The 23,682-nt window shown below is 44.8% G+C and overlaps 1 protein-coding gene across 1 annotated transcript in view; it reads left to right on the forward strand.

Moving 5' to 3' along the window:
• MYO10 (myosin X) overlaps window positions 1-20,875 on the forward strand; it is a 519,868-nt gene extending 498,993 nt beyond the window's left edge. Inside the window, exons 39-41 of the mRNA XM_078687614.1 lie at window positions 600-1,055; window positions 15,973-16,164; window positions 19,336-20,875. Coding sequence (XP_078543740.1) covers window positions 600-1,055; window positions 15,973-16,164; window positions 19,336-19,446 — 759 coding nt within the window. The 3' untranslated portion in view covers window positions 19,447-20,875. The remainder of the gene's footprint in view (window positions 1-599; window positions 1,056-15,972; window positions 16,165-19,335) is intronic.
• Window positions 20,876-23,682: the final 2,807 nt, after the last annotated feature.

The following is a 23,682-nucleotide window of genomic DNA, read 5'->3' on the forward strand; positions in this document are numbered from 1 at the left end:
ATAAAGTCAGCGCATTATTTTTGACCACTTTTACAGAATCGATTTTAAGTACATCCCACCCACTGTCCCTTGCATTTACTCAAAAGATTTGATTGTGGTCTAATAATTTGGTACCAGATGTCAGGATGTAGAATCATTAAATGGTTTATATGCTTTAAGACATCATTTTGATTGAGTTAACACAAATAATAACCTGATGCAGAACCCTAGCTGAAGACAAATCGACATGCTTTTTAAACATCAATGGGGCTAAAAAATAAAAATCATATAAAAAATAATTTAGGTTTGACATTCCTTACTATATTTTGCTGCACATTTCTGACCTGTTCCTTGTCTAATATATTTAAGATTAATAATGACTTGCACGTCTGATGTTTTTATGTTTAAGTACTGTAAAGTGGTTTCTATTAAACAATTCAATAGTACTCCATTTACCAAGCTCAAAAGAAAGAAAGCCTGACTTTGCCAAGCTTACATTCAAACTTTAATGGACAGACGAGCTGTTTTGGTGAGAGGTCAAATCACGAGCGACCCTGATGACAGTAGGCTAACACCGAGCTTTTTACTGTGTGATAAACATGAACTGTCTTTGTTGTTAGGCTCATGAAGCAGTTATCCGAGGTCACTACCCTGCGCCAGAAGAGAACCTCCAAGTGCTTGCTGCTTTGCGTCTCCAGTATCTTCAGGGCGACCACTCTCTGCACTCCACCATCCCAGGAACAGAAGAAGTGTACCCACTGCACCGACTTACATCTCGCATCACGCAGTCGGCCAAGGTCTTTACCCCTATTGAGAGAACTGAGAGAAAGCGCTCAAGTTTTCTGGAAGGTACTCTAAGGAGAAGTTTCCGAAGCAGTTCTGTGAGCAAGCAGAAGGTGGAGGAGGAAGAGCAGGTGATGGACATGTTTCTCAAAGAGGAGGTTACGTCTACTCGTATGAGTATTATTGACAAGTGGAAGAAACTTCAAGGCATGACGCAAGAGCAGGCCATGACCAAGTACATGACTGTGATCCGGGAATGGCTGGGCTATGGATCAACACTCTTTGATGTGGAGGTAAGCAAGACCTGTGCCATATTATGTCGGAAATAGGAATGTTTCCTTTTGTGATCCAAAATGTAAAGCTTTCGTCCCTGTTAACTGGACCAGTTGCTGTTATCAATATTAGGGTAAAAGGTGGAAGTTGCGTAGATCTTAAAATGACATCATGTGTTCTTTAAAAAGGGGTGCTGGCGAATGTTTTAACAGTAGGTTTCCGTTCCTCGAATGAACTCTTAAAGTACAGCAATTTCTGTCATGAATGTAGGCACACAATACAAGCAAATAATGCAACACTGAAATCATTGTTGAATATCCAATCGTAGTTATCGAACAAAAGCTTTATAGGAGGAACAAATTAAAATATTAATCCTGTTTGTTTCAGTACATTTGTGGATTTTGAGCCATGAAACCAGAGGAAGTCCTGAACCATGCATGGTTGGGATGCTGACTTTACTTGTTGTAGTTTTCCTTTGCTACAACATGGCTTTTACATATTGCCATGCTTAAAAGTGGTCATGTATAGATATTGTTCAAGGACAAGACCATGCAATTATAAGAACATGCATTGCCAAAGCTAATATGTCTGGTTTTGGCAAGTATGTGCTGTGGGTTATTTTCTATTTTGTTTAATTGCAAGCATTAAGAACGAAAATAAGAAAACATGGTACTGCTTAAATGTGCAACCATGCTTGTAATAAACATTCTAAAAGTAAAGAACATTGCATAAACCTTTAATAGAACAGTGTTGGTACTTCCTAGCAGGCAAGTTTACTTACAGCAGGTATAAAAACACATACAGAAGTATGATTCAATTTGGGGCAAATAAATGTTACTCTTTTCTTTGAATGTCCATACCATGAAGACGTCATTTAAACACATAAGGATGACCAAACAATAAAAAATTAAAAATGGATGGTTGAAAAGCATTTGGAAAGTAAATTTTGTCCCACCGGCTTTGGCACTGAAGTGCTCTTCATTTTAGGTGAAACCAATATGGTCAGGCAAAATGATGTAAGGTAGTGTCAGAGTAGCCAAAGGCTGAACTAGACTGACCCATTGCCCCATGGTGTATGCTTTGGTTGGTGGAAGCAAAATGTGAACGACAGTTGAACAGACCAATGGATGAAGAGGGCTGACACAAAGCCCCTCTGTGTATTTATAAATGTATGTACTTTTATTCATTATTTTTTGTGTGATTACATGAGGCAGAAAAGACAGTTAAAGCTGTTTATAGGCTAGACATAAAAAGAAACATATTGCTTATGTAGTTGTGTCTTTTTTGATTCACATTGACTTCCTCAGGTACATTGTAAATTGCTGATAACCATCTTTTATAGTTTCCAAGCACCTCTATCAGCTTGGTCAAATAAAATCTGTCTCTAATTAAAAGAGTATACATATGGGGCTGCAGTGTTAGATGCTTATGGTGTCACCTGATATCATCGAACTTCATCACATTTTCTCAATCTCATGACGGGCCAGGTTTCGCCTGTAGTAGTGTTTCATGGGCTTGCTATGCTGCCTGCACTGCCCATCTACTTACTGAGAGGGTCCCTTTCAGTACAAAAACCATGCTTTTATACTTTCCGTTTTTTCATGTGCGTTATACAGTGCAAAGTTGGAAAAATGTGGATAGTTTTATAACTTGCTTCACAATTACGCCTTCCTCCAGGAGGAATACATTCTAGTCACTGAACCCTTTTTAGGTTTTGCCTGGCGAAAAGATGCGCTCTGCGCATCTTTTTCGCGCAGGCGAAAACCTGATGAGAATTGTAGTGTGGCTTTGGGTCGGCCCTCGTCATTCATTGGCTGGCTCCATAAATGGAGCCTAGCCATTGGACGAGGGGCCTGTCCGTCAATGCCGGACCAGATTCGGGGGCGTTCCCGAGATTCTTTGGCTTTTGCCGACGTCACGCGACGTCAGCCGAAAGCCGGGAACGCCCCCGAATCTGGTCCGGCATTGAGCCGGCACCCGCCTTCCTGCTTGGTGAGTGATCTGACACAATCATCAGAGGAAGTATCCCTGCTGGGGTTCACGTACATCTCTCGCTTCTCACCGCTGAGGCAGAAGGCGCCTTTTCTGCCTTGCCTGCGCCTGATATCTTCCGAGCCACGTGCAACCTTTGCCCGCTCTCCACCCTGAACAAAGTGCACCGCCACATGGACAGCGGGCAGGGAACGTGTGACGCAGCTAGCGCTGCGAAACGGGAGCATCCATGCCAGGCCAGCAGCGCTAGTGATGGAGTCCAGGCCCTCACATCTTTACAAACCCGGTGTGACAGAGTTAAGGGGGGGGGGTGTTGTTTCACGGCTGACCGAACCTCTTCGAGGTGCAGACACCTCTGGGAGCGCCACCGCCAGGTCGTCAGCCGGACACGTCTCTGGACTGCTCGTTCACACGATCACAGCACAGGGGGGACGTGTGAAGAGGCTGGTCTCCGAGGGCTGGCACGGCCCGACTGCAGTACAGCTGCAAACAGTTTCAGCTGCAGAGTCATCTGTAAAGTATAGCGCACCACTCAAACGCTGACAAAATATAGCGTCCAAATACCCTTCTGAAAAATAGGGCCCCATGTGGTTAATAATTTAAAAAATCTACACCCAACCAGACAATGTGCATGTCAGAGAATATTTCTATATGTGATCGTCTGACGTACAGCCATAGAAACCACGTCACTCTCATGGGCGCAGTTTCACCAACATGCTACAGCACCAACTACACAATGTCTCATTAATTTTTTTGTGGTATTTTTAGGCACGGGGAGATTCAGTAATTTGTCCAGAAGTGCAGGATTTTGAGAAGACGCCAAAACTTGTACCTGGGTTTCCCAATTTCAAAGATACAGCTCTGGCCCCTAACACCACATTCTCTCCCCCCCCACCCCCCTTCGACTCTTTGCGCAATACCTCCCTGAGCCCATCCACTCTCGCCTCTCTCTCTCTTCTCCATCGCTAATCGCTTTCTCTCTACCTATGCCCACCCTCCCATCTATATATCTCTCTCGACGCCTCTCTTTGCTGCAGTTAAAATGGGGGAGCTGCGGCCTGCGGAAAGTGACAGGGACACCGGGAGCGGCCCGGGGCTTTCAAAACCACCCCCAAGGGCACCGACCCACGGGGTAAAGGCACAGTGGAATAAAGGGCCTGTCAGGCAATGTAAGTGATGCGTGTGTAAAGCGCTCCAAAAGCTTCAGGTCAAGTTGGCGCTGAGAAGGAACACTCCTGTATTCGAACATCGTTTTTAGAAAGCGGTTACTTCATGGAATAAATATTCCTTCTAATTATAACTACATAAGAGAAAATAATTCTATGTTTTAATCTGACACAAATGGACATCCACTGTGCAGAATTATCCATTTGGAATTCTGCATGTACATTTGACATTCTCGTCAAAATCCAGGACTGTTCTCCAAGCTCCTAGAAGCCCTTCATTTTATTGTGCGTGCTCTGAAAGTTATCATGAGGGTGCGATGCACACGAGTCTAGGAGGAGGCAAAACCAGAAGAAAGAACGGACACTGCACAAACGCTAGTGCACCGCCTAGAGCCTCAAAATCTATCACGAGGCGCTAGTTCCAAGTAGATAACAATTGCCTACTTGGAACTAGCGCCTCCTGAAAGACTTGGAGGCTCTAGGCGGTGAAGTAGCGCTTGTGCAGTGTCCGTGCTTTCTGCTGGTTTTGCCCAGGGCGCTATCTGAGCAGAGGGTATCTCTGTACCGGGGTCTGGGTGGGGTGGGGGGGGGGGGGGAGGAGCTGAGTCTCCCCGGCCTTCTCTTGGGGTGGGGGCGGGACACGGGCCGGACGTGAGGCGGCGGGCCCTCCCGGCAGCAAGGGGTCTCATAGAATGCTCTCCACCCTTGTTTCGAGTGTGAGATCACGGCACTGCACACCTCGACCCCTCTCCACGAGCCTGCTCGTGACTTCACCGATGTGCTTTGCATGCGCCACACAACTGCAGGGAATGCTTGGCGCTAGGGCTGCCTGGCCGGCGCGTTTGGAGTTGGAGACAGACTGAACCTGGCGACAGTCTGAAGGTTTGAGTACATCCACAGGTCCTTGAGGCCTTGCACAGTATGACGTTGTAACTACATATGTGTATGTCACTCACCGCCTCGCATCTTTACGGCTCGGTCATATGGCCGGTGTTTTCCGTGCAACGAACATGGAAGGCCTCCCCCGTTACAATGCCAGGAGAGGGAACCCGCCGCCCCTGTGGCTGTTGCATAAACATGCGTCACACCTGAAGTTCAGACCCAGCGCTGCACAGAAGTGCAAATGAGTCGTGGACGAGCTGCTGTCCTTGTGTAGGTGTCGCCCCCGGAAGCATGGGACGCTTGCCCAGTACCAATGCTTGTCCGTGCCTTGATTGCTCTGCATTTATCCCCCTTTTGTCTTCCAGAGCCCACCTTTGTCGGGTAGCGCCCTGGGCGGAAATGCATTTGGCGCCCTCCTGCTGGTGAATAAAACGAGGCAGCGGGAGCCCTTGGGTTCAGAGGGCCGCCCCTGGAGGATTGCATTAGTAGTGTCTGGCCTCTGCACAGATCCCTGCGCCACCCCACTCACCTGCATTATGCACCGATTTGCATCTCACCCTGGTGCCAAGCTGTTGGTTGGAGGGGGGTTAATGGTGCATGGCAGCAGCGGGTGGGAGGAGATGGGAGGGCAAGAAAGCAGGCTGATGGGGTGTTAAAAACAGGTCTGCAGCTCTGGAGCCAGAAGCAGGGTCTCTGCTGACATTAATGCAGACAGCTCCTTACGCCCCTCTGAAGCCTGCGCCTTGGGCATGGAGCCCGCTCGCCCATGCCAAAAGCCGGCCCTGGGTGGCACAAACAGAATGGCCTCTCTGCAGTGATGTCACTCCTTTCCTGCCACCCCCTTCTGCCTCGATGTTTACAGAGGCCTACTAATGTTGAGGGCGGCCATGGGCAGTGCCACTCCTAGGCTGGCGGTGGGCATGGTGTATGCGAGTTGTTATTCTTCCTACTTTATCCCCAACAAGCACTAGGAAATTCCGGAGGTCAAGCGCTCCTAAACAGAGGATATATTTTCCATCATTTAATATTTTCTTCATATGTGCAATGAATTAAGTTGTTAATAAGGATGGCCAGTTTATATGGCCAACCGGAGCTCAGTTAGCTGCTAGAACAAGCAGTGGCCTCGTGGCGTCTTGAAGCATTGCTCTGTACCACAAAAGCTGAAAGGTCATCTACATGAATCTGCTGGGACAATGCTCTGAAGCGGGTGCTTTTGGAAGAAACGTCCCCCCTAAGCACAACATGTGATTTCCATTCATGGGGCGCGAGGGATGTGCTGTAAGTGTCTGTCAGTCACTGTGATGGCCGATGCCATCTTTAGGGGAGCGGTGACTTTTCCCGCCCAACGACCAGTGCTGCAATGAGAGCCAGAACCAGCGTGAAGAGCGCCACTGCCAGCAGCACGGTGATTGTGACCATCCCGCCGGAGCGGCCCGAGAGGCCGAGGTCCAGGTCAACCACGTCAGTCACTGCAATAGAAAAGATGTGCGCGTTAGGAGTGACGTCACTGCCGGGGACTACGTCTCATCATCAGGGCTCAGCTTGTACCAGGTGTCCTTGCTCGAGACATCTCGCTGGATCCTTGACGCAGGTACACACATGCATTGGTCACACCCGGGGCTTCACTGACGCCCCGCACATGACAGCCAGTGCCCCACAGGAGGCCATTTACACTCAGCTCTTGCATCTCCGACTCTTCCAGACTACAGGCCGTCCTTTCCCCACAGCACCCCAAACACACCGTGCTCTCATTCTAGCAGTCTGGCCCCACTGACAGCTCAGGCACACACCCATGCTGCAGCAATCACTCACAACAGCCCTCAGCACCACGTGCACCCTTCACAGACCAGCACTCTGGAGGCACACGCACACCTCTTACACACTCACAACCACACGCATGCCTCTTACTCACAACCACACGCGCACCCCTCACACTCACAACCACACGCGCGCCCCTCACATCCTGACAACCACACGCACGCCTCTTACACACTCACAACCACACGTGCACCCCTCACACACTGACAACCACACGCACGCCTCTTACACACTCAGACACACCTCTTACACACTCACAACCACACGCGCACCCCTCACACACTCACAACCACACGCACACCTCTTATACACTCGCAACCACACGCACGCCTCTTACACACTCACAACCACACGCACACCTTATACACACTCACAACAACACGCACACCTTATACACACTCACAACCACACGCACGCCTCTTACACACTCACAACCACACGCACGCCTTTTACACACTAACAACACGCACGCCATCAGCCCCACGCGCACCCTTCACAGACCAGCACTCTGGAGGCACACGCACGCCTAACACACTCACGCCTCTTACACACTCACAACCACACGCGCACCCCTCACACACTGACAACCACACGCATGCCTCTTACACACTCACAACAACATGCACGCAGTAGATCATTGCTAAAAACCAGTGGCAAAATCAATGAGTCCCAAAGGCCATTTCTGTTGTTTTTGTCAATACTTGTGCTTTAAGCATCTTTATACCTCAGCGGAAAGAAATACATGTGACATTTCTTTTTTTTTTTTAATAGTTTTGTTACAGATTGTCTGCTACGTTCGCCTCCAAAATAGGCACCCTGCCTTACATAATTATACAATGACCAGTGTGAACTGGAAGCGATGCATTGTCCATTGTAATACTGTGGGCTCAGTTATAGTTTTTGTGGCATGAAACTGCACATTAAGCCACAGAAATTGACGTTAGTGGTACGTATGCATTTAGTTATACCCCTTACTTTCTGGCACGGACAAGGCTTTGTGTTCTGCTCTTAATGTACTGTGACTATGTGGTACTTTCTAAATCCCCCTCTTGGGTGGTTAATCTACTGCTGCACCCCTTGGGTGCCTTCACTTGGCCTCATGTTGATCTCCTTTGGTGCTGACCATTTTCTGCAGATAACACAAGCCTGTTGGAAATAAAGTGCATTGTGACTTGCTTTCCCCCATCTCTCACAGCCTGCTCTGTGCAAAAGTATTTTACACCCTTTGACACCTGTCTCTTGCCTGTGAAGAACCCTTTCCCATCTTTGAGTTAGTTTCACAGCCCAGCTATCTCACACCTACCTACTGTCTGCTGTTCCTCTGTGACACCTCGCTATTGTCTGCAGCACTCCCTTTCACCAGTGTACATCATTGCAGCCCCTTTCACACTTGTTTGTTGTCTGTACAATCCTTTGTACAACTGATGTTACACAAAGAGCTTCTCCCACCCAAACCTACCCATTATCTACACACTCCCTCTCAGACTTCTTGCTGTGTACAACCCTTTTAACACTCCTCTTTTATCTGCACAATCCCTCTATCTCTCACTCCTACATCATCATCTCTCTCCCCAGTCTGTCACCTTTGAAGTCCTTTTTACACCTATTGGTTACCTATGCGGTCGGTTCATCTCTAACAACAGTGTATAACTTGCACAGGGGGCTCGCAGTGTGTGGAGGGCTCTGTGTGGGTGGCTCTGTGTGGGTGTGTGTGGGGCTCTGTGTGGGTCTCTGTGTGGGTGTGTGTGGGGCTCTGTGTGGGTGTGTGTGGGGCTCTGTGTGGGTGTGTGTGGGGCTCTGTGTGGGTGTGTGGGGGGCTCTGTGTGGGTCTCTGTGTGGGTGTGTGTGGGGCTCTGTGTGGGTGTGTGTGGGGCTCTGTGTGGGTGTGTGGGGGGCTCTGTGTGGGTATGTGGAGGTCTCTGTGGGTGTGTGGAGGGCTCTGTGTGGGTGTGTGGGGGGCTCTGTGTGGGTATGTGGAGGGCTCTGTGGGTGTGTGGAGGGCTCTGTGTGGGTGTGTGGGGGGGCTCTTTGTGGGTGTGTGAGGGGACTCTGTGTGGGTCTGTGGAGGGGCTCTGTGTGGGTGTGTGGGGGGCTCTTTGTGGGTGTGTGTGGGGGGGGCTCTGCGTGGGTGTGTGGAGGGCTCAGTCTGGGTGTGTGGGGGGTCTCGCAGTGTGTGTGAGGTCTCTGTGTGGGTGTGTGTGGGCTCTGTGGGTGTGTGTGTAGGGGGGCCCTGTGTGTGTGAGGGGGCTCTGTGTGGGGGGTTCGGTGTGGGTGTGTGTGGCATTTGCGAGAGATTAAGCTATTGGCATTGTAAAGGACAATGCCATTTATTTATCAGTTTTCAAAACGAACACATAAATAAAGAAATTGTCATTTACAATGCCAATAGCTCTAACTTTTCCAAAGGCAAAACCGTTGCATTGTAAATGCTTGTTACCAATGTTAGTAGCTAGAGAGTAGCATCACAACCTATGGTTGGTTGCATAGGACCACCCATGTACCTTCACTTAAAGTAGCACATAGCGCTACTTTGCGTTACTTTGGGCATCTTTACAACACATGTCCTGATTTGCTTTCGAAAGTTAATACCACTACAGCACCTTCCACTGGGTTTGTATTACAAAAGTAATGCAAATCTGGTATAAAATGTTGCTAAATCTAGGTTGAAGAATACAGCAATCATGAAACATCATGTTCGATGGCATGTGTGGCTGTAGATACACATGCTCTGCATACTCCTGCCATCTAGTGTCGGGTTCAGAGCTGTGCAAGTTGCTTTTCTTTGAAGAAGTCTTTGGAGTCACGCGTTAAAATGACTCCTCCACTCAATGATGGGCATAGACTCCTTTGTTAAGATTGTTTTCTCTCCGCTGTCGGGTTCAGATGTATGTACTTCTCCTCCGTGTTGAATTCCATTTGGTACAGTCTTCAGTCCTATCCAGTCTTTTATGGTATAGTTTCTTTTGATCGCGCTTTTCTATCACTGCACTGCTTTAAATCTTCGTGGGTTCGGTCACAGACCGATCGCCATTCAGGGTGCCACCCGTCTCGGGCCTACTATTATACGTGCACAGTCGGTAAAAGATGTGTTCCTGATGGAACAAACACCTTTTCGTTTTTGCCCGCAGTGCCACTCCAAATACCCCCATACTGACCAACACCCAGTGTGTAACAGCTGCCTTTCATCCGACGACCGTGAGGCCAACTGCAACGGCTTAAAGTCTTTCCGATCTAAAAATACTCTCTGAGATCGAAGGGCTCATCGGCTAGCAATGTCTTGCTAGAGCGAAGATGACCCTCAAGACATTTTCAAGGACAAGCACGCCCAGGAGAAGCCTGCTGAGGAAGAAGGAGACGAACAGGCTTTCTTTGTGGAAGACATCTCCAATTCCGATCTGAAAGAGGAATTTGAGTACACCCTGCTACCCGGCAGCATGTGAGTACTACCACCTCAGACCCTGCTCTACAACCCAAGCACAGCTTTAAGCACTCGATCTTCCCAATATCCCAATAATAGAGGTTGCTGGACCACCATTGCTATCTGGCCATGGTCGGATCCAGAAAAAGACTTTGGATGCCTTGCCTTCGGGCCTGGCACTGAAAATTTCCACCAAGCTTAAGTCCTCTGTGTCAACCTCCTCAGATCAAGCACATGCGTTGGTCTCCTCCCAATCTTCAGAAATGACTCAGCAACTGACTGCTTCTGCCTCAGTCCTGACCAAAAAACACTCCTCCGCTTCAAAACCCTTGGTTCCGAAACCATCAAAGACCAAAAGCATGAAGCATTCTTCGGTTCCGAAACCATTGGATACAAAAACTTTGAAGCATTCCTCAGGTTTCATTTCTCCTGTCGAGCCTATCCTTGAAACAATAGACATTCAACAATGAAAGATCCAAACCCCAAAAGGCGGTGGGCAAATAATGGCCTCTCCTCCACCAAAGAGGCAATTGACTTTGGAGTATGCACTGGACACTCCTGTTCCTCTCAAAGAAGACAAAGCACAGGGCTACCAGCCCTACTCATCATCCTCCTCCTCCACCTCTCCCACCATCTACCTCTACAATCCCCTCATTCTCAAACATCTCCACATCATGATCCTCTAGATGCTACACCTCCAGGGTCACCTAGGTCAAACACAGGGGGTATAGGAGACCCATTAGGAGATCTAGACCCTTAGGACATATACAATACAAATCTCATAACATCAAATGATCAGGATCTTTATCCAACTCGCTGCTCCCCTCCTGAAGATGCTAGTAATACCAAGAAGTGATTGCTAGAGCAGCCACTTACCATGGTGTTGAACTACATAAGGAGTCTTTTTTTCTAGAGCTCATTGCCCCACCACCCAACATCCCACCTCACACTCACAGCCTATCACAGGATCACCTAAAACATCTCAAACAAGAGGTACAAGACCTTCTTCTCAAAGGGGCCATAGGACCAGTCCCTCATCAACAACAACGTACAGGAGTATATTCTTTATACTTTCTGATTCCAAAAAAGGACGGGTCACTAAGACCAATCTTAGACCTAGGACCTCTCAATTACTACAGCATGTCAGAACACTTTCATATGGTCACTCTACAGGATGTCATTCCCCTTCTACAACAGGGCGACTTTATGGCCACCATGGACCTAAAGGACCCTTACTTTCATAGACCCGTACACTCTGCTCATAACAAATACCTCAGGTTTGTCATAGCAGGAAAACATTACCAATCCAAAGCTCTTCCATTTGGGGTTACTACTGCATCTCGAGTTTTCACAAAGTGCTTGGCAGTAGTCGCAGCACATCTAAGATGACAAAACATGTATTCCCGTACCTAGATGATTGGCTCATTAAAAAAAAGCCAGCACCCATCAACAATGTCAACAACAAATTCAGTTGATAGTGGATCTTTTCCACAGTTTGAGGTTCACAACCAATGTCCCCAAATCTCACCTTCAACCTTTTCAACTTCAACCATACTTAGGGGCAATCCTCAACACAGAGTTGGGTTTAGCTTATCCCAATCCTTCTTGAATTCAAATTTGTCAAACAATGATACCTCAATTTCAGCCAAACAAAACACTCACAGTTCGGACTGTCATGCGTCTACTAGGAATTATGGCGTCTTGCATTGCCAGAGTTCCTCAAGCAAGACTATACTTGCGCCCACTACAACAGTGTCTGTCTCACCAGTGGTCTCAATCACAGGGTCGCCTCCAGGATCTAGTGGTGATAGACCACCACACGTACTGTTCTCTAGAATAGTGGAACTCCAACAATCTGTTGAAAGTGCAGTCTTTCGAAGACCCTGTGCCGTACATCATTTTAACTAGACGCTTCAGAGATGGGTTGAGGTGTGCACCTACAACACTTGACATTACAAGGTCTGTGAGATGCCAGAGTTCTATCTCCACACATCACCTACTTGGAACTTCAGTCATTCTTCCAAGCACTGAAAGCTTTCCTTCCTCATCTGTCGCACAAGGGTGTCTTAATCCGAACGGACAATATAACAGCCATGTACTATGTACAAAAACTGGGGGAGGGGGCTGGGGCATGGTCCTTTCAGCTATCGCACCTCGCTCAGACTTTATGGACCTGGGCTCTTCACCATCACATTCGTCTGTTGGCGGAATATCTGCCAGGGACAGACTACATTCTCGCAGACCTGCAGAGCAGAACGCACCAACAGACCCACGAGTACAAACTCCACCCACAAGTCCTCCTTTCCTACTTTCAGAAGTGGGGTTTTCCACAAATCGACCTGTTCCCCACAGTCAAAAATGTGAAATGTCCAGACTTAACCTCCAGGTACCCACACCCACCATACAAGGCAATGCACTGTGAATGAGTTGGTCAGGGATATTTGCATACACTTTTCCACCTCTTTCTCTCATTCCATTTCTGGTTTGAAAACCCAGGCAAACATCTCGCACCATGATTCTTGTAGCTTCCACCAGGGCACTTCAACCTTGGTTCACAACACTATTAGATCTCTCAGTAGTCCCACACGAGAAGCTCCCCAACAGGGCAGACCTTCTCACCCAAGATCATGGACAAATCTGGAACCCTAAATGCTCAACATAGCAATCTGACTCCTGAATTCATAGAGTTTGGTTACCTAAACTTGCCACTGAAATGTATTGATATTCTTAAGCAAGCATGAAGATCCACAATTAGAGCCTGTTTTTCTACAAAAGGGAAACGTTTTGTTTTCTGCTGCCAACCTAAACAAATGAATCCTATGAAGGCCACAGGGCATTATTTGCTAACTGCTTCATTTACAAAAATACAATTTAGCTTACACTTCTATTAGATTGCATCTTGATGCAATACCTGCTTTCTCCAAAATAGATAGTATCTATTCCTCTTCAAAATACCAGTCATTGAGGCGTTCATGGAAGGACTCAAACAAGTCTTCCACCACAGGTTCCTCCTGCACCCTCTTGGAACATCAATATTGTACTTACCAGACTCATTGGTCCTCCTTTTGAGCCTCTTCGCTCATGTCCCCTTCAGTTTCTTTCATGTAAAGTGGCATTTTTAGTTGCCATAACCTCACTCAGGCATGTTGGTAAGCTCCAGGCATTAACATAAGAGCCTTTCTTTCAAATGCATAAAGATAAACTGGTTCTCCGTACTAATCCTAAATTCCTATTTAAAGTAGTCTCTCAATGTCATTTCAACCAATCCATTGAGCTTCTAGTTATTTTCCCTAACCCTGATTCTGTAGCGGAAAGAGCTATTCGTACCCTAGATCTAAAAAGAGCACTCACTTCTACATAGATAAAACTAAAACCGTCAGGACAACAAAACAGCTGTTAGTAGCCTTTTCTCCACCTTATAAAGGTAACCCTATATCCAAATCAGACATAGCTAGAGGGATAGTCAAATGCATTCAAACCTGATACATTAAAGCCCAAAAAACTTTACCTGTAACGCACAGAGCACCTTCCACTCCTAAAACGATGGCTTTTTTAGTTTTTAGAAAATATTCCCATATCTGACATTTGTAAAGCAGCTACATGGTCTACACCACGCTCATTTACTAAACACTATTGTGTGGATGTTGTAGCACGCCAACAAGCCAGTGTAGGTCAGGCAGTGCTACATACCCTATTTCAGACTAATGCAACTCCCACATGCTAGCCACTCTTAAATGGGGGGGCTATTTGTCTTGTAAAATAAGGAATTCGGTATTCAAGGACCATGCCAGTCTGCGGATCGTGGACGTGACCCACACTGTATGTTGGAGGATTCACATGTCTTGTTTACCTTCGCCCAGCAGAGTGCGCATTTAAAAACATTAGTACCGGCAGTGCTTCAGGGGGGGTGTTATTCATTATACTGCACTTGGGCTTTGTTAAGACCGCCCACCGACCAGCCTAGTCCAGCTGTTAAAAGCAAATTTGGGGTTTTCTTTGGAACCCTTCAGATCTCCGTGAAAACTAGTTTGAGTTTGGGTGATTCTGGTCCTGCAATGTCCTGAGGAGGCCATAATTGGAAAGCTGAAATGCGTCGACCCCTACTGTTCAGGACTAACGTCATTTCTTCAAAAAGAAAGATTTATATGTAACCCATTGGGTCCTAGACCACAAAATTATTGTTTGAAACAGTTCATTTATGCCATTTATGAGATGATCAAGCTTGATTAAACATTGTTACCTGAAGACCGCTTTTCTTTATTGTTATTGCCTTAACAAGAGCAGGTCATCCGTCACTGCAGTTCCTCGTGTTCACCGATTCGACAATATATTTTTCATCCTCTTCCCTTTTTTAAAAATAATTTTGTATGATGAATTGATTGATTGTAGCCTTCTTAACGGCTTGTGCAACTCACTATTATTATTTTTGTAAAAATTATTAAAAATTTTTTTTTAGATAAAAACCGAAACAAGAAATCAATTATGCGGTCATTGTTGTTCCTTGGACTTTCTGTACATTAATGCCTCTAAATAGTTATGAGATTCACACTATATTTGTTAATATGATTAAACGATTAAATCATACCAGGCGAGTTTTTCTGCCAGAGGTTACAAATGGAAAGTCTGCCTCTTTACAATCCATTGGATTAATCCTGCTAGAACTCCTTCTTTTGTTCATATGTTTACAGTCTATGGTCAGCATGTGTATCTACAGCCGCACATGCCATCTAACGTATTATGTTACATACCCTGTAAGCATCTGTTGGTACGATGTTGTGCTGTAGATTCACATGTGTCCTCCCTCCTTCCCGGATGCCTGTGGACGTTGCAGTTACATTTCACACCGCTCTGATGCATTTACATTTAGCATGGACATCTTTATTATTACACTCTTCTTATACTTCTTTCTCACCTGCCTGCGGGGTTAAACAATCTAATGAGGGAGTCCATGCCCATGCCTAATATCACAGAGACAAGTCACTCTACCTCGTGACTCGAAAGACTTATTCGAGGAAAAAATCAACTTGCAGCGCTCTAAACCCAAAACTAGATGGCAGGAGTATGCAGAGCATGTGAATCTACAGCACTGCATGCCACAAACAGATGCATACAGGGTAAGTAACATAATCCTTCCACAGAAAGGATTATCATTTAAGTACAAGGATAGAAAACCTCTAAAAAAGTTTGAAAAATATTAAAACCAGTTAGTGTATTTTGTCAAAATAGCATAAAAGTCCATGCTTTTTTGCTGAGAACATACCAAATCTGATTTTTAAAAAAAGTAGACGTAAAAACTTTCTAAGGAAGTTTAAAGCCTGAGAAACAGAGATAACATTATTAAGATTTGCACTCCATCATTACATGCATGCTGGTTGGGTTCTTGTATGCAAGTTCGTTTTTATTACTGTATTCTGCAGCTCCCCATTGAATGCAAACCACTAAGCCAGCATGTGTCCAGTTTAGGTCAACAAAGCCTGAATCCATTCAATATTTTCATGATTACCACCAACTATGTAAATCAGGTTTATTTAGATTCATGAAATGCACATGTATATTATGTGAATAGCCGAAAACTTTGATGTTCACCTAGGTTGGATACCCACGCACTAAACGATTTTTTTTGTTTTGGCATGCCTTCTACATATACCTCCCTCTCATCAGAATAAAGAAGGTGGATTTCCTCAAGAACTGTGGCTGGGAGTAAGTGCCGAAGCTGTTTCTGTTTACAAACGCGGAGAAGGAAGACCATTAGAAGTGTTTTACTATGAGCATATTTTGTCCTTCGGAGCACCACTTTCCAACACCTACAAAATTGTCGTGGATGAGCGGGAGCTGCTGTTCGAAACCAGTGAGGTATGCATGAGTTGGGTGCAGTTTGCCGGCACTGGGGAATGGGTGGAATAAAACACTGCTGTCACAAGTCTGTTATTGATCATGTTTCCAATCCAGCTTTCCAAATGACAGTCTCAAGGACATTGCTGAGGTGAATGGGTGCTCTAGTACCTTTTTGGGGATTTAACAGCCTTGAAGAAATAAGTGCTGATGGACTTCCCAGAATCATGATATCTATTTCGTTTGTCTCCTCTATTAACCTAATGTGTGTCGCAGAAGGGATCCTAAATGAGATTTGCTAAATTGTTGTATTTTTATGGCATGTGAAGGGAAGGGATATGGGGGGGGGTGCAAATCGAAGGGTCTGAGCTACTGTTAATCATGATAGGAGAAGGGATTTCGCATACTTATAGAATGAGGCATTTTTTCAGACACGTTTTCTTAAAAACCAGAAGCACAGATGTCTCTTAACCGAGATGTTTGCTCCTCCAGTACATTTTAACATTTTATTAGATTTGAAATTGTAATTAATTTACTTTTAATCGAAGGTCTTTTAGCTGGGAACCCAGGTACCATTTCTGTGCTGTCACTGCATCTTTGTTGGTTCATATTGGAATTTTTGAAGTTTGGCTCAAGCTGGCATGCAGTGGAGTGCTGTACATTGTAGGGGGAGGGATGAGTTTCGATTGTGGGCAAGGAGAAAAGGTCTCCTCTGGTTGAGGCTGGCCTCAGGTGCTTATCAATCATTTTGCCTTTTAATGAGGGGGGGCTCTCCGGTGCTTAAATTGAGCTGGTGGGGTCATTGCACTCAGAGTAAGAGGGACAAACACGACAGAAAAACAGTGACAAAAGGAGAAAGCAGAGATGAAAAAAACGAAACTGCAAGAGTGAGATAAATAGACAGGGAGTGTCTGGTGGTGGATAAAAGATACATGAGGTGGAATAAAAAAAACATACAGCCTTGGTATTTGGCATTTCAACCCTCGATAGTGTCGGCTAGTGGCTTCTGAGCAACACTTCTAGCACTTTTGCTTTTTACAAATTAAGCACTGTCCACTCTGCTTCTTTCAAATGGAAACTCTTGAAGGAGTAACTCTTGAAAAACACTCTCCAGAATACTCTGAAGTCCAATCCCCCCCCCCCATTTTCCCAGAGACAGAAAAAGTGTGAGGTTAATTTTAAAATATGAAACTTTTCTGTGTGGTAATTGTTAACGTGTCATCAGTGTGCTTGATGTGTTAGTGACGCCCTGTGTTTCTTCTGCTCTGTCCGTATCAACAGTGACAGAGTAGGGGTTCCCTGTACCCAATAGCAAGCCCAGGAATGCACGAGGGGGCTTAGACAATCCAAACCCATCAAGAAGATGCAACCTGCCATGTTGGTGTCTCTGATAGTGGGCAGCACTCCCTGACCTCCACGCTGTGGCAGGAGACCTGCGTGCTGCTGCTGCAGTGCCTGAGTGCTGGCCCCTGCATTCATCTTTATGTGCTGGTGTTCCTTTATTTGTATTTATTGTATTTATACTGTATTTACATAGGGCACCTACACTCAGTTTAGAGTCCCCATGTGTTTTATACGGTATCTAAAATCATGGGAGAAGTTAGTTGGAATCATTTTGAAACAGCAGGTCTTTAGAACTTTCCTAATTCGTAGCAGATCAGGCCCAGAGCACAAGGCCAAAGGTAGTGTATTCCACAGTTTAGGGGGCGTTGTCAGCATATTAGATTCCATGTGCATGGTGCTGCGGCACTACTTTTTTGCTGTGTTGGTACACCACGATTAGGTAGCGTCACATCATTTCTATTTCCAGAACGGGGCTTCCAGACTAAATGTGGTGTTAGGACTCAATTCCATAGTGTTCCCACCTAATGCCACTACTGTTGGTGCATATTGCCGGAGTTACAGAGAGAAGAACAAGAGGACCTGAAGGGAGCAACTATACATTTTAGAGATGTCAACACAAGCTGCAAGCCACAATGACATAGGAGTTGAGCAACAGCAGACGGGTCGGAGCCCAAAAATTCACTTGCCAATACAATTGCTAGTCCCAAGGAAGTAAATACTTGCATCATTATTCCCTTACTAAGTCCCTGGTACCATTAGGTGGCCACCTGTCTGCTATCACAGATCTTCCTATGTTCTTCATTGGTGGTTTGGGCTTTGACACTATGCACCTATGCTCAAGTGAATTAGACATTGGTTCCAGGGTTTGCAGCAAGGATACACAGGACCAAGTTGCAGTTGCAGAATGTATTGGAAATCAGTCATGAGACCCTAAATATTAGGTGATTATGCAAAGAAGTGTCTCACAACATTTCCATATTTTGGAGTCAAGGTGACAACACAAGATATGAATTGGCACATTCATTTAATTTTATCACGCCTGCGGCAGAGCAGTACAAAACATCACTGAAAACGATTGGCAAGGTCACTAGGTCCCAAAGGCGAGACCTATTGGCTTAGCCAATGCTTATTATTTTACAAAATGTGGTTCTGTTTTACTAGGTAAGGGGTCAGAATGAACATATGACTAATTCAGACTCTCATTGCATTGTGACCTACAGAATGCCCGGTTTCTGACCGGTAATCTTCATTACCCTGAGTCCAGGTCTTCCTGTTCCATTCCTTATATCATGAGCAGTTCTGCTTCACAGAATATAATTACCTAGCTGAGGTCTACAAACTTCATCCAATATTATGCTTAACTACCCAACATGCATTAAGGGGTAAGTACGTCATGTAGACATCCTGAGAATACCATAGCTAAAAAACAAAGAGAAGAAACAATCACCATAAACATGATTCGGGAGGGAGGGACATGCTCAGGAATGGCACATGAAGACCTGGACTCGGAGAAATGAAGATTTCATGTGAGTAACCTCACCGAGCCATGACGTATTTCCCCCTTTAAGCATGGCGGGTAGGACGTTTTTAAACCTCAGGTAGGCAATCCGTTTCTGTGAAGCAGGTCAACGGCTCATGGTTTAAGGAATGGAACAGTAAAACGGGCGAGTGGGTAATAAGGATAATATTTTATATATACGAGGTGGGCACCAGTCTGTGTTCTAGAGAGCATACTTCAGAGTATGGCAATAGTCATTAATGAACTGAGTAAAACTGCAGGTCATTCTTAAGTTGGAATGGTGCATTGTTCAACAGACTAACTTTGACCTTTTTCTTGTCTTTTGTTAGGTGGTTGACATCGCCAAGCTGATGAAAGCATACATCAGTATGATTGTGAAAAAACGCTACAGCACCTCACGGTCAGTCAGCAGTCACGGCAGTCAAGGTAGTTCGAGGTGAAACTGCAAAATAGTAGTGTCTTAAATATTCCACATATCGCTACTACTACTGCTGCTGCTGTACGCATTTCCGAAGACCCCCTTCAAGGTATCGTCCTCCGCGCTTGCAGGAGAAGAGGCTATCATGGGAACTCGGAACCAGGGCTCAAGAAGAAAATGCAATATGAACTTCGGCTCCATAGTGACGTAGCACATTTTGCTTTCCACTGTCAGTTCATGATCTTTAAAACTCCAAAGCTTTATAACTTATAGTTGACTTTGCCTTATACATTAACACACTGCCCACAAAGCAGTGACAAGTGCCTTAAAAGAGAAAACAGCATGCAATGACTGTGCCGTTTCGAATACAAGTAGCTTTATTCAAAGAAAATATATATATATATATATGTATATTTATATATATTACGAAAGTCTGAGGGAAAGATATGGATTCATCCAAGGAGAAATGGATGTGTCCACTCTGCACTAACCTACCAGCCCGTATCCTGTGCGAATAAGTATTGTTGTGCTGGAAAGCTGCTGGCAGCCTTCCCCTCTGATGTCTATTAACACTTTTTTTGTACAAATGTGAGCATGTGTTTGTGTGAGTGTGTGTATTTCCACGAGGGAGTGCATGTGTATGTGAAGTGTGCATGTGCCTCCTTGTCATCTATAAGCGCATTCATTTTATTCCATAATTTTATGAGCGTTTGAAAGCAAAAAAGGGAACACTGAAGAAGTACAGTGGTGTACACTAGTCAACATCCTAAGTGTTGACAGGCCGCAGTTGTAATTTCCAATTTCCATTGAAGTGTTCAGCCTCGTTTGCTAGCCAGTGTCGTTGACTTTATAGCCCTCAGGCCTGTTACAATTCAGTCCTACCACAGTGTATTATGTTCTGTATGTTTCAACACCTCCCTGTGTGTCTGCTGTAATATAACTTATGAACTTGTAGCAGATAAGAAAACAACTGTATTTAAAGACTGCCTTACTCTGAAGATGCAATTATCAATACACTATTATTTTCCAGTACCAATCACATTACTGCCATGGTGCTCTAGTCGGGGAGGAATCAAATGACCTCATGGGAGAAAACAATGGCCCTGAACTTTTCTTGCAGGAGTTAAGGGGTTCAAGGTCAGAAGTTAAAACTATTATGTACTGTTGCAACCCAAGACAAACTGGTCCCCGTGTTCATTTTTATGCCATTATGTCGCCTAACAATAGTCTCACTATCTGTAAATAGGTGCTCCATAAAGGCCAGTGAGGCGATTGGCTTGGGACTTTTTTTATTTTTGTATGGAAAAGTTGTATTACAAAGAAATAATTGATCAATAACAAGAAAATCTAAAGTTGAATACATTACTTTTGGTATGGTTCACCTTCTCAATAATGTCGATTTGTGTATTTGTTTGAAAAATGGCCGGTAATAAAAGATTCTATGAAATACACTTAGTGGTTCCTTCCTGTAGTTAATTGTGGCTTCTAGGCTGTGCATCAGGTATATATTTCGATGTTCCACATTTACCGTATACCACAGGACTGCCACTTTTCCAGGAGAAAAATACTGGCCATTTGATGTTGTTTTAAGAATCTGCAAAGGCCAGGACGGGATACTAACTAGGGCTTTAAACAAAATTGTATGTATTTATTTGTAACATCACTTTTCTGTCTTTGTTTACTTTAATTATTAGTCATGGATCATTAACACAGTTCTAGAACACATTTAAAAGTGCTTTTTATTTGTATTCACTGTTTGAAGTATGTACAGAAAAGACCTAAAAATACCGGAGCTTATTTACAAGCATTTTGCGCCGCCGGAGCGTAATTTTTCCCCATATAAAAATTACATGATTTTGCTTATTTTTGTACCGGTCAGGACATTAGAATATTGGTGGTGCTGGTAGAAAGCCGTTGAGGTGGTAACCCTATGCATACATCAGAATTTTATCTAAATTTTGCAGCATGTTCACTCATGAAGATTTCCATGCTGTGCATACTCTGCCATCTTCTACTGGGTGTAAAAAATTACGAATTGTTACATTGTCTGTTTGTTAAAGCACAGTGTCAGTGGCTATAACTACTTATTCCCACATCTCCTTGAGGGGCATATTTACCGGCCCTTATAGCCTACACAATTTCACTTTTCAGGACGTTGTAGTGGCGATAGGGGCTTCTTTTTATTTACAAGGCAGCATTAAGGCCCTTAACGTGGCTGCCTTGAGGCCCCCTTTCACACTATATTTAGCGTGAAAAGGGGGGCGATGGCTGTTGCGGTGGCCGTTCCACCGCAACACCCATTGATTTTGATGCTGCCCCCTACTTACAAGTGATAAGCGTGGCTCAAATCCACCTGAGCGACTTACCTCACTCATCTATCATTCTCATATAATAAGCCATCCAGGCAGTGGAGAAGAATAAGAAATATATTTATTAGGACATAATATTCATCTGCAGATGGGCCCCATGAGGTCTACCCCAGGGAGTGCACCGAGAGGACTGACTCATCCTATCATGACAATACATTATAACATAAAATGGCAGGGTAAAGACACGCCCAGACTGGAAAATTACAGAACTAGCGAAATGGTGAACAATAAACTCATACATGAGGCATCTACACCTGCGAAGGCAACATTGTTATCTCCCCTCAAGGCCACAGAGCCGAAGCTCTGCTTCTCCAGGGCATGGAAACATTTCTGCAAAACTAACTCAAGGCAAGAAATGCTGAAACAGGGATTGTCTGCTCATAAGGGAGGCGGGAAAACTGTACCATGAGACATTGGAGCTGCAGAGCAAATGTCAGCATCAGAAGTCTGTCTGCCATAGACAACTCCCTCTCTCCTATGAGAGAAGTTGAAGCTTGCATATTACAAAAATAGCTCAGTGGGTTGCAGCACATGAATTTTAAGCTGTAACTGCATATTGGTCAGACACACTAGGCTAACATATTCATAACATCATTAGAACATTCTGCAACAGGAAAATTACTATCTATCAGACCCTCCTTTTAGCCTATTGCAGTGCAGTTACAGCTTAAAGGTAAGGACTATACAATTCTAAAGGCATCACTCATCAATCAGAGGGAAACAAAAAAAAAACACAATAATAACCAATAGTATATCATCATAAAAGATATCTGGTATCGGGAAATGAAACACTAGGATGAGCATTATCACAGAAGTAGTGCAGCATACTATAGGGCAGGAAATGCACAGGCAACAAGTAAAAGAACAACCCCTGCAATACCTACTAAGACAATAATTATTCTCTGGGTGTGAGGCACCCTCCTTTTTGACTAATCTAAGCATGTGCTCTCGGGGTACCATTTCTCTATAACACTATGTCATGATCGGACTACTTTACAATACATCACAGTTTAAGTCATGAGCAGGAATTAATGCAAATAATATCAAACTGTCACTATCAGGGAAAATACCTTATTGAATGCATCTGAGGGCTCACTTGCATTATCAGCGAGGACCTATATCTAACATCCATGAAGTAGATGTTTATCGGGCTGAGAAATGTATTTTACTAAACTACTCGAAGTATACTAACGCTCACAGCTACTTCCATAGGGCAAGAATACAAGCAACAATTTTCCACCCCTGTGTGTGTATGAAGGCAATGACCCACACACCCAATAATTTGCAGTACTATAAATAATATGTGTCTGGTGCAACATTTGAATACTACATCATCCTAATGAACTTCCCAGTGCTCCTCTTCGTGAGGAGCTAGGGTACCAATGACATTCTCACGTGGCGTTGAAATAATACTCATGAGGGTATGCGCCACGCAACAAGAAACTAATTCTCTAAAGAGAAATATGAAAGCAACAGTTAGGATACAAACAAACACAATATTAAATTTGTAGACCATGAGAACCAAATGAGATCAGGGACATCTGGAAAAGGAGCCGCAAAGGCTGCTCCTCCTGGGGAATAGGAACATTCAAAGGGCCTCATTTTCCTAGCTAAAAGTCCAAAGTAAACTAAAGGAAACAATCTGCAACACAGCCAGCCAGAGGGGAGTCTTCTCCCTGTGTCTGTCTGAGCCTCACAGGCAGGCTCGTATTGTCCATCAAAAATTCAAAAATCATCTGCGTTGGAGCTGCACTTGCTAGCAACTCATCAACAAATTTAAAAATCATCTGCGTTGGAGCTGCACTTGCTAGCATCTCAAATGGAAAACAATCTTAGCCAATTATGCAAAGTCTTTCTTGCAGAATTTAGCAACCACCAATCCAGGTAGT

This window comes from Lissotriton helveticus, chromosome 4_1 (assembly GCF_964261635.1).
Source record: "Lissotriton helveticus chromosome 4_1, aLisHel1.1, whole genome shotgun sequence".
In the NCBI taxonomy this organism is placed as follows: domain Eukaryota; kingdom Metazoa; phylum Chordata; class Amphibia; order Caudata; family Salamandridae; genus Lissotriton; species Lissotriton helveticus.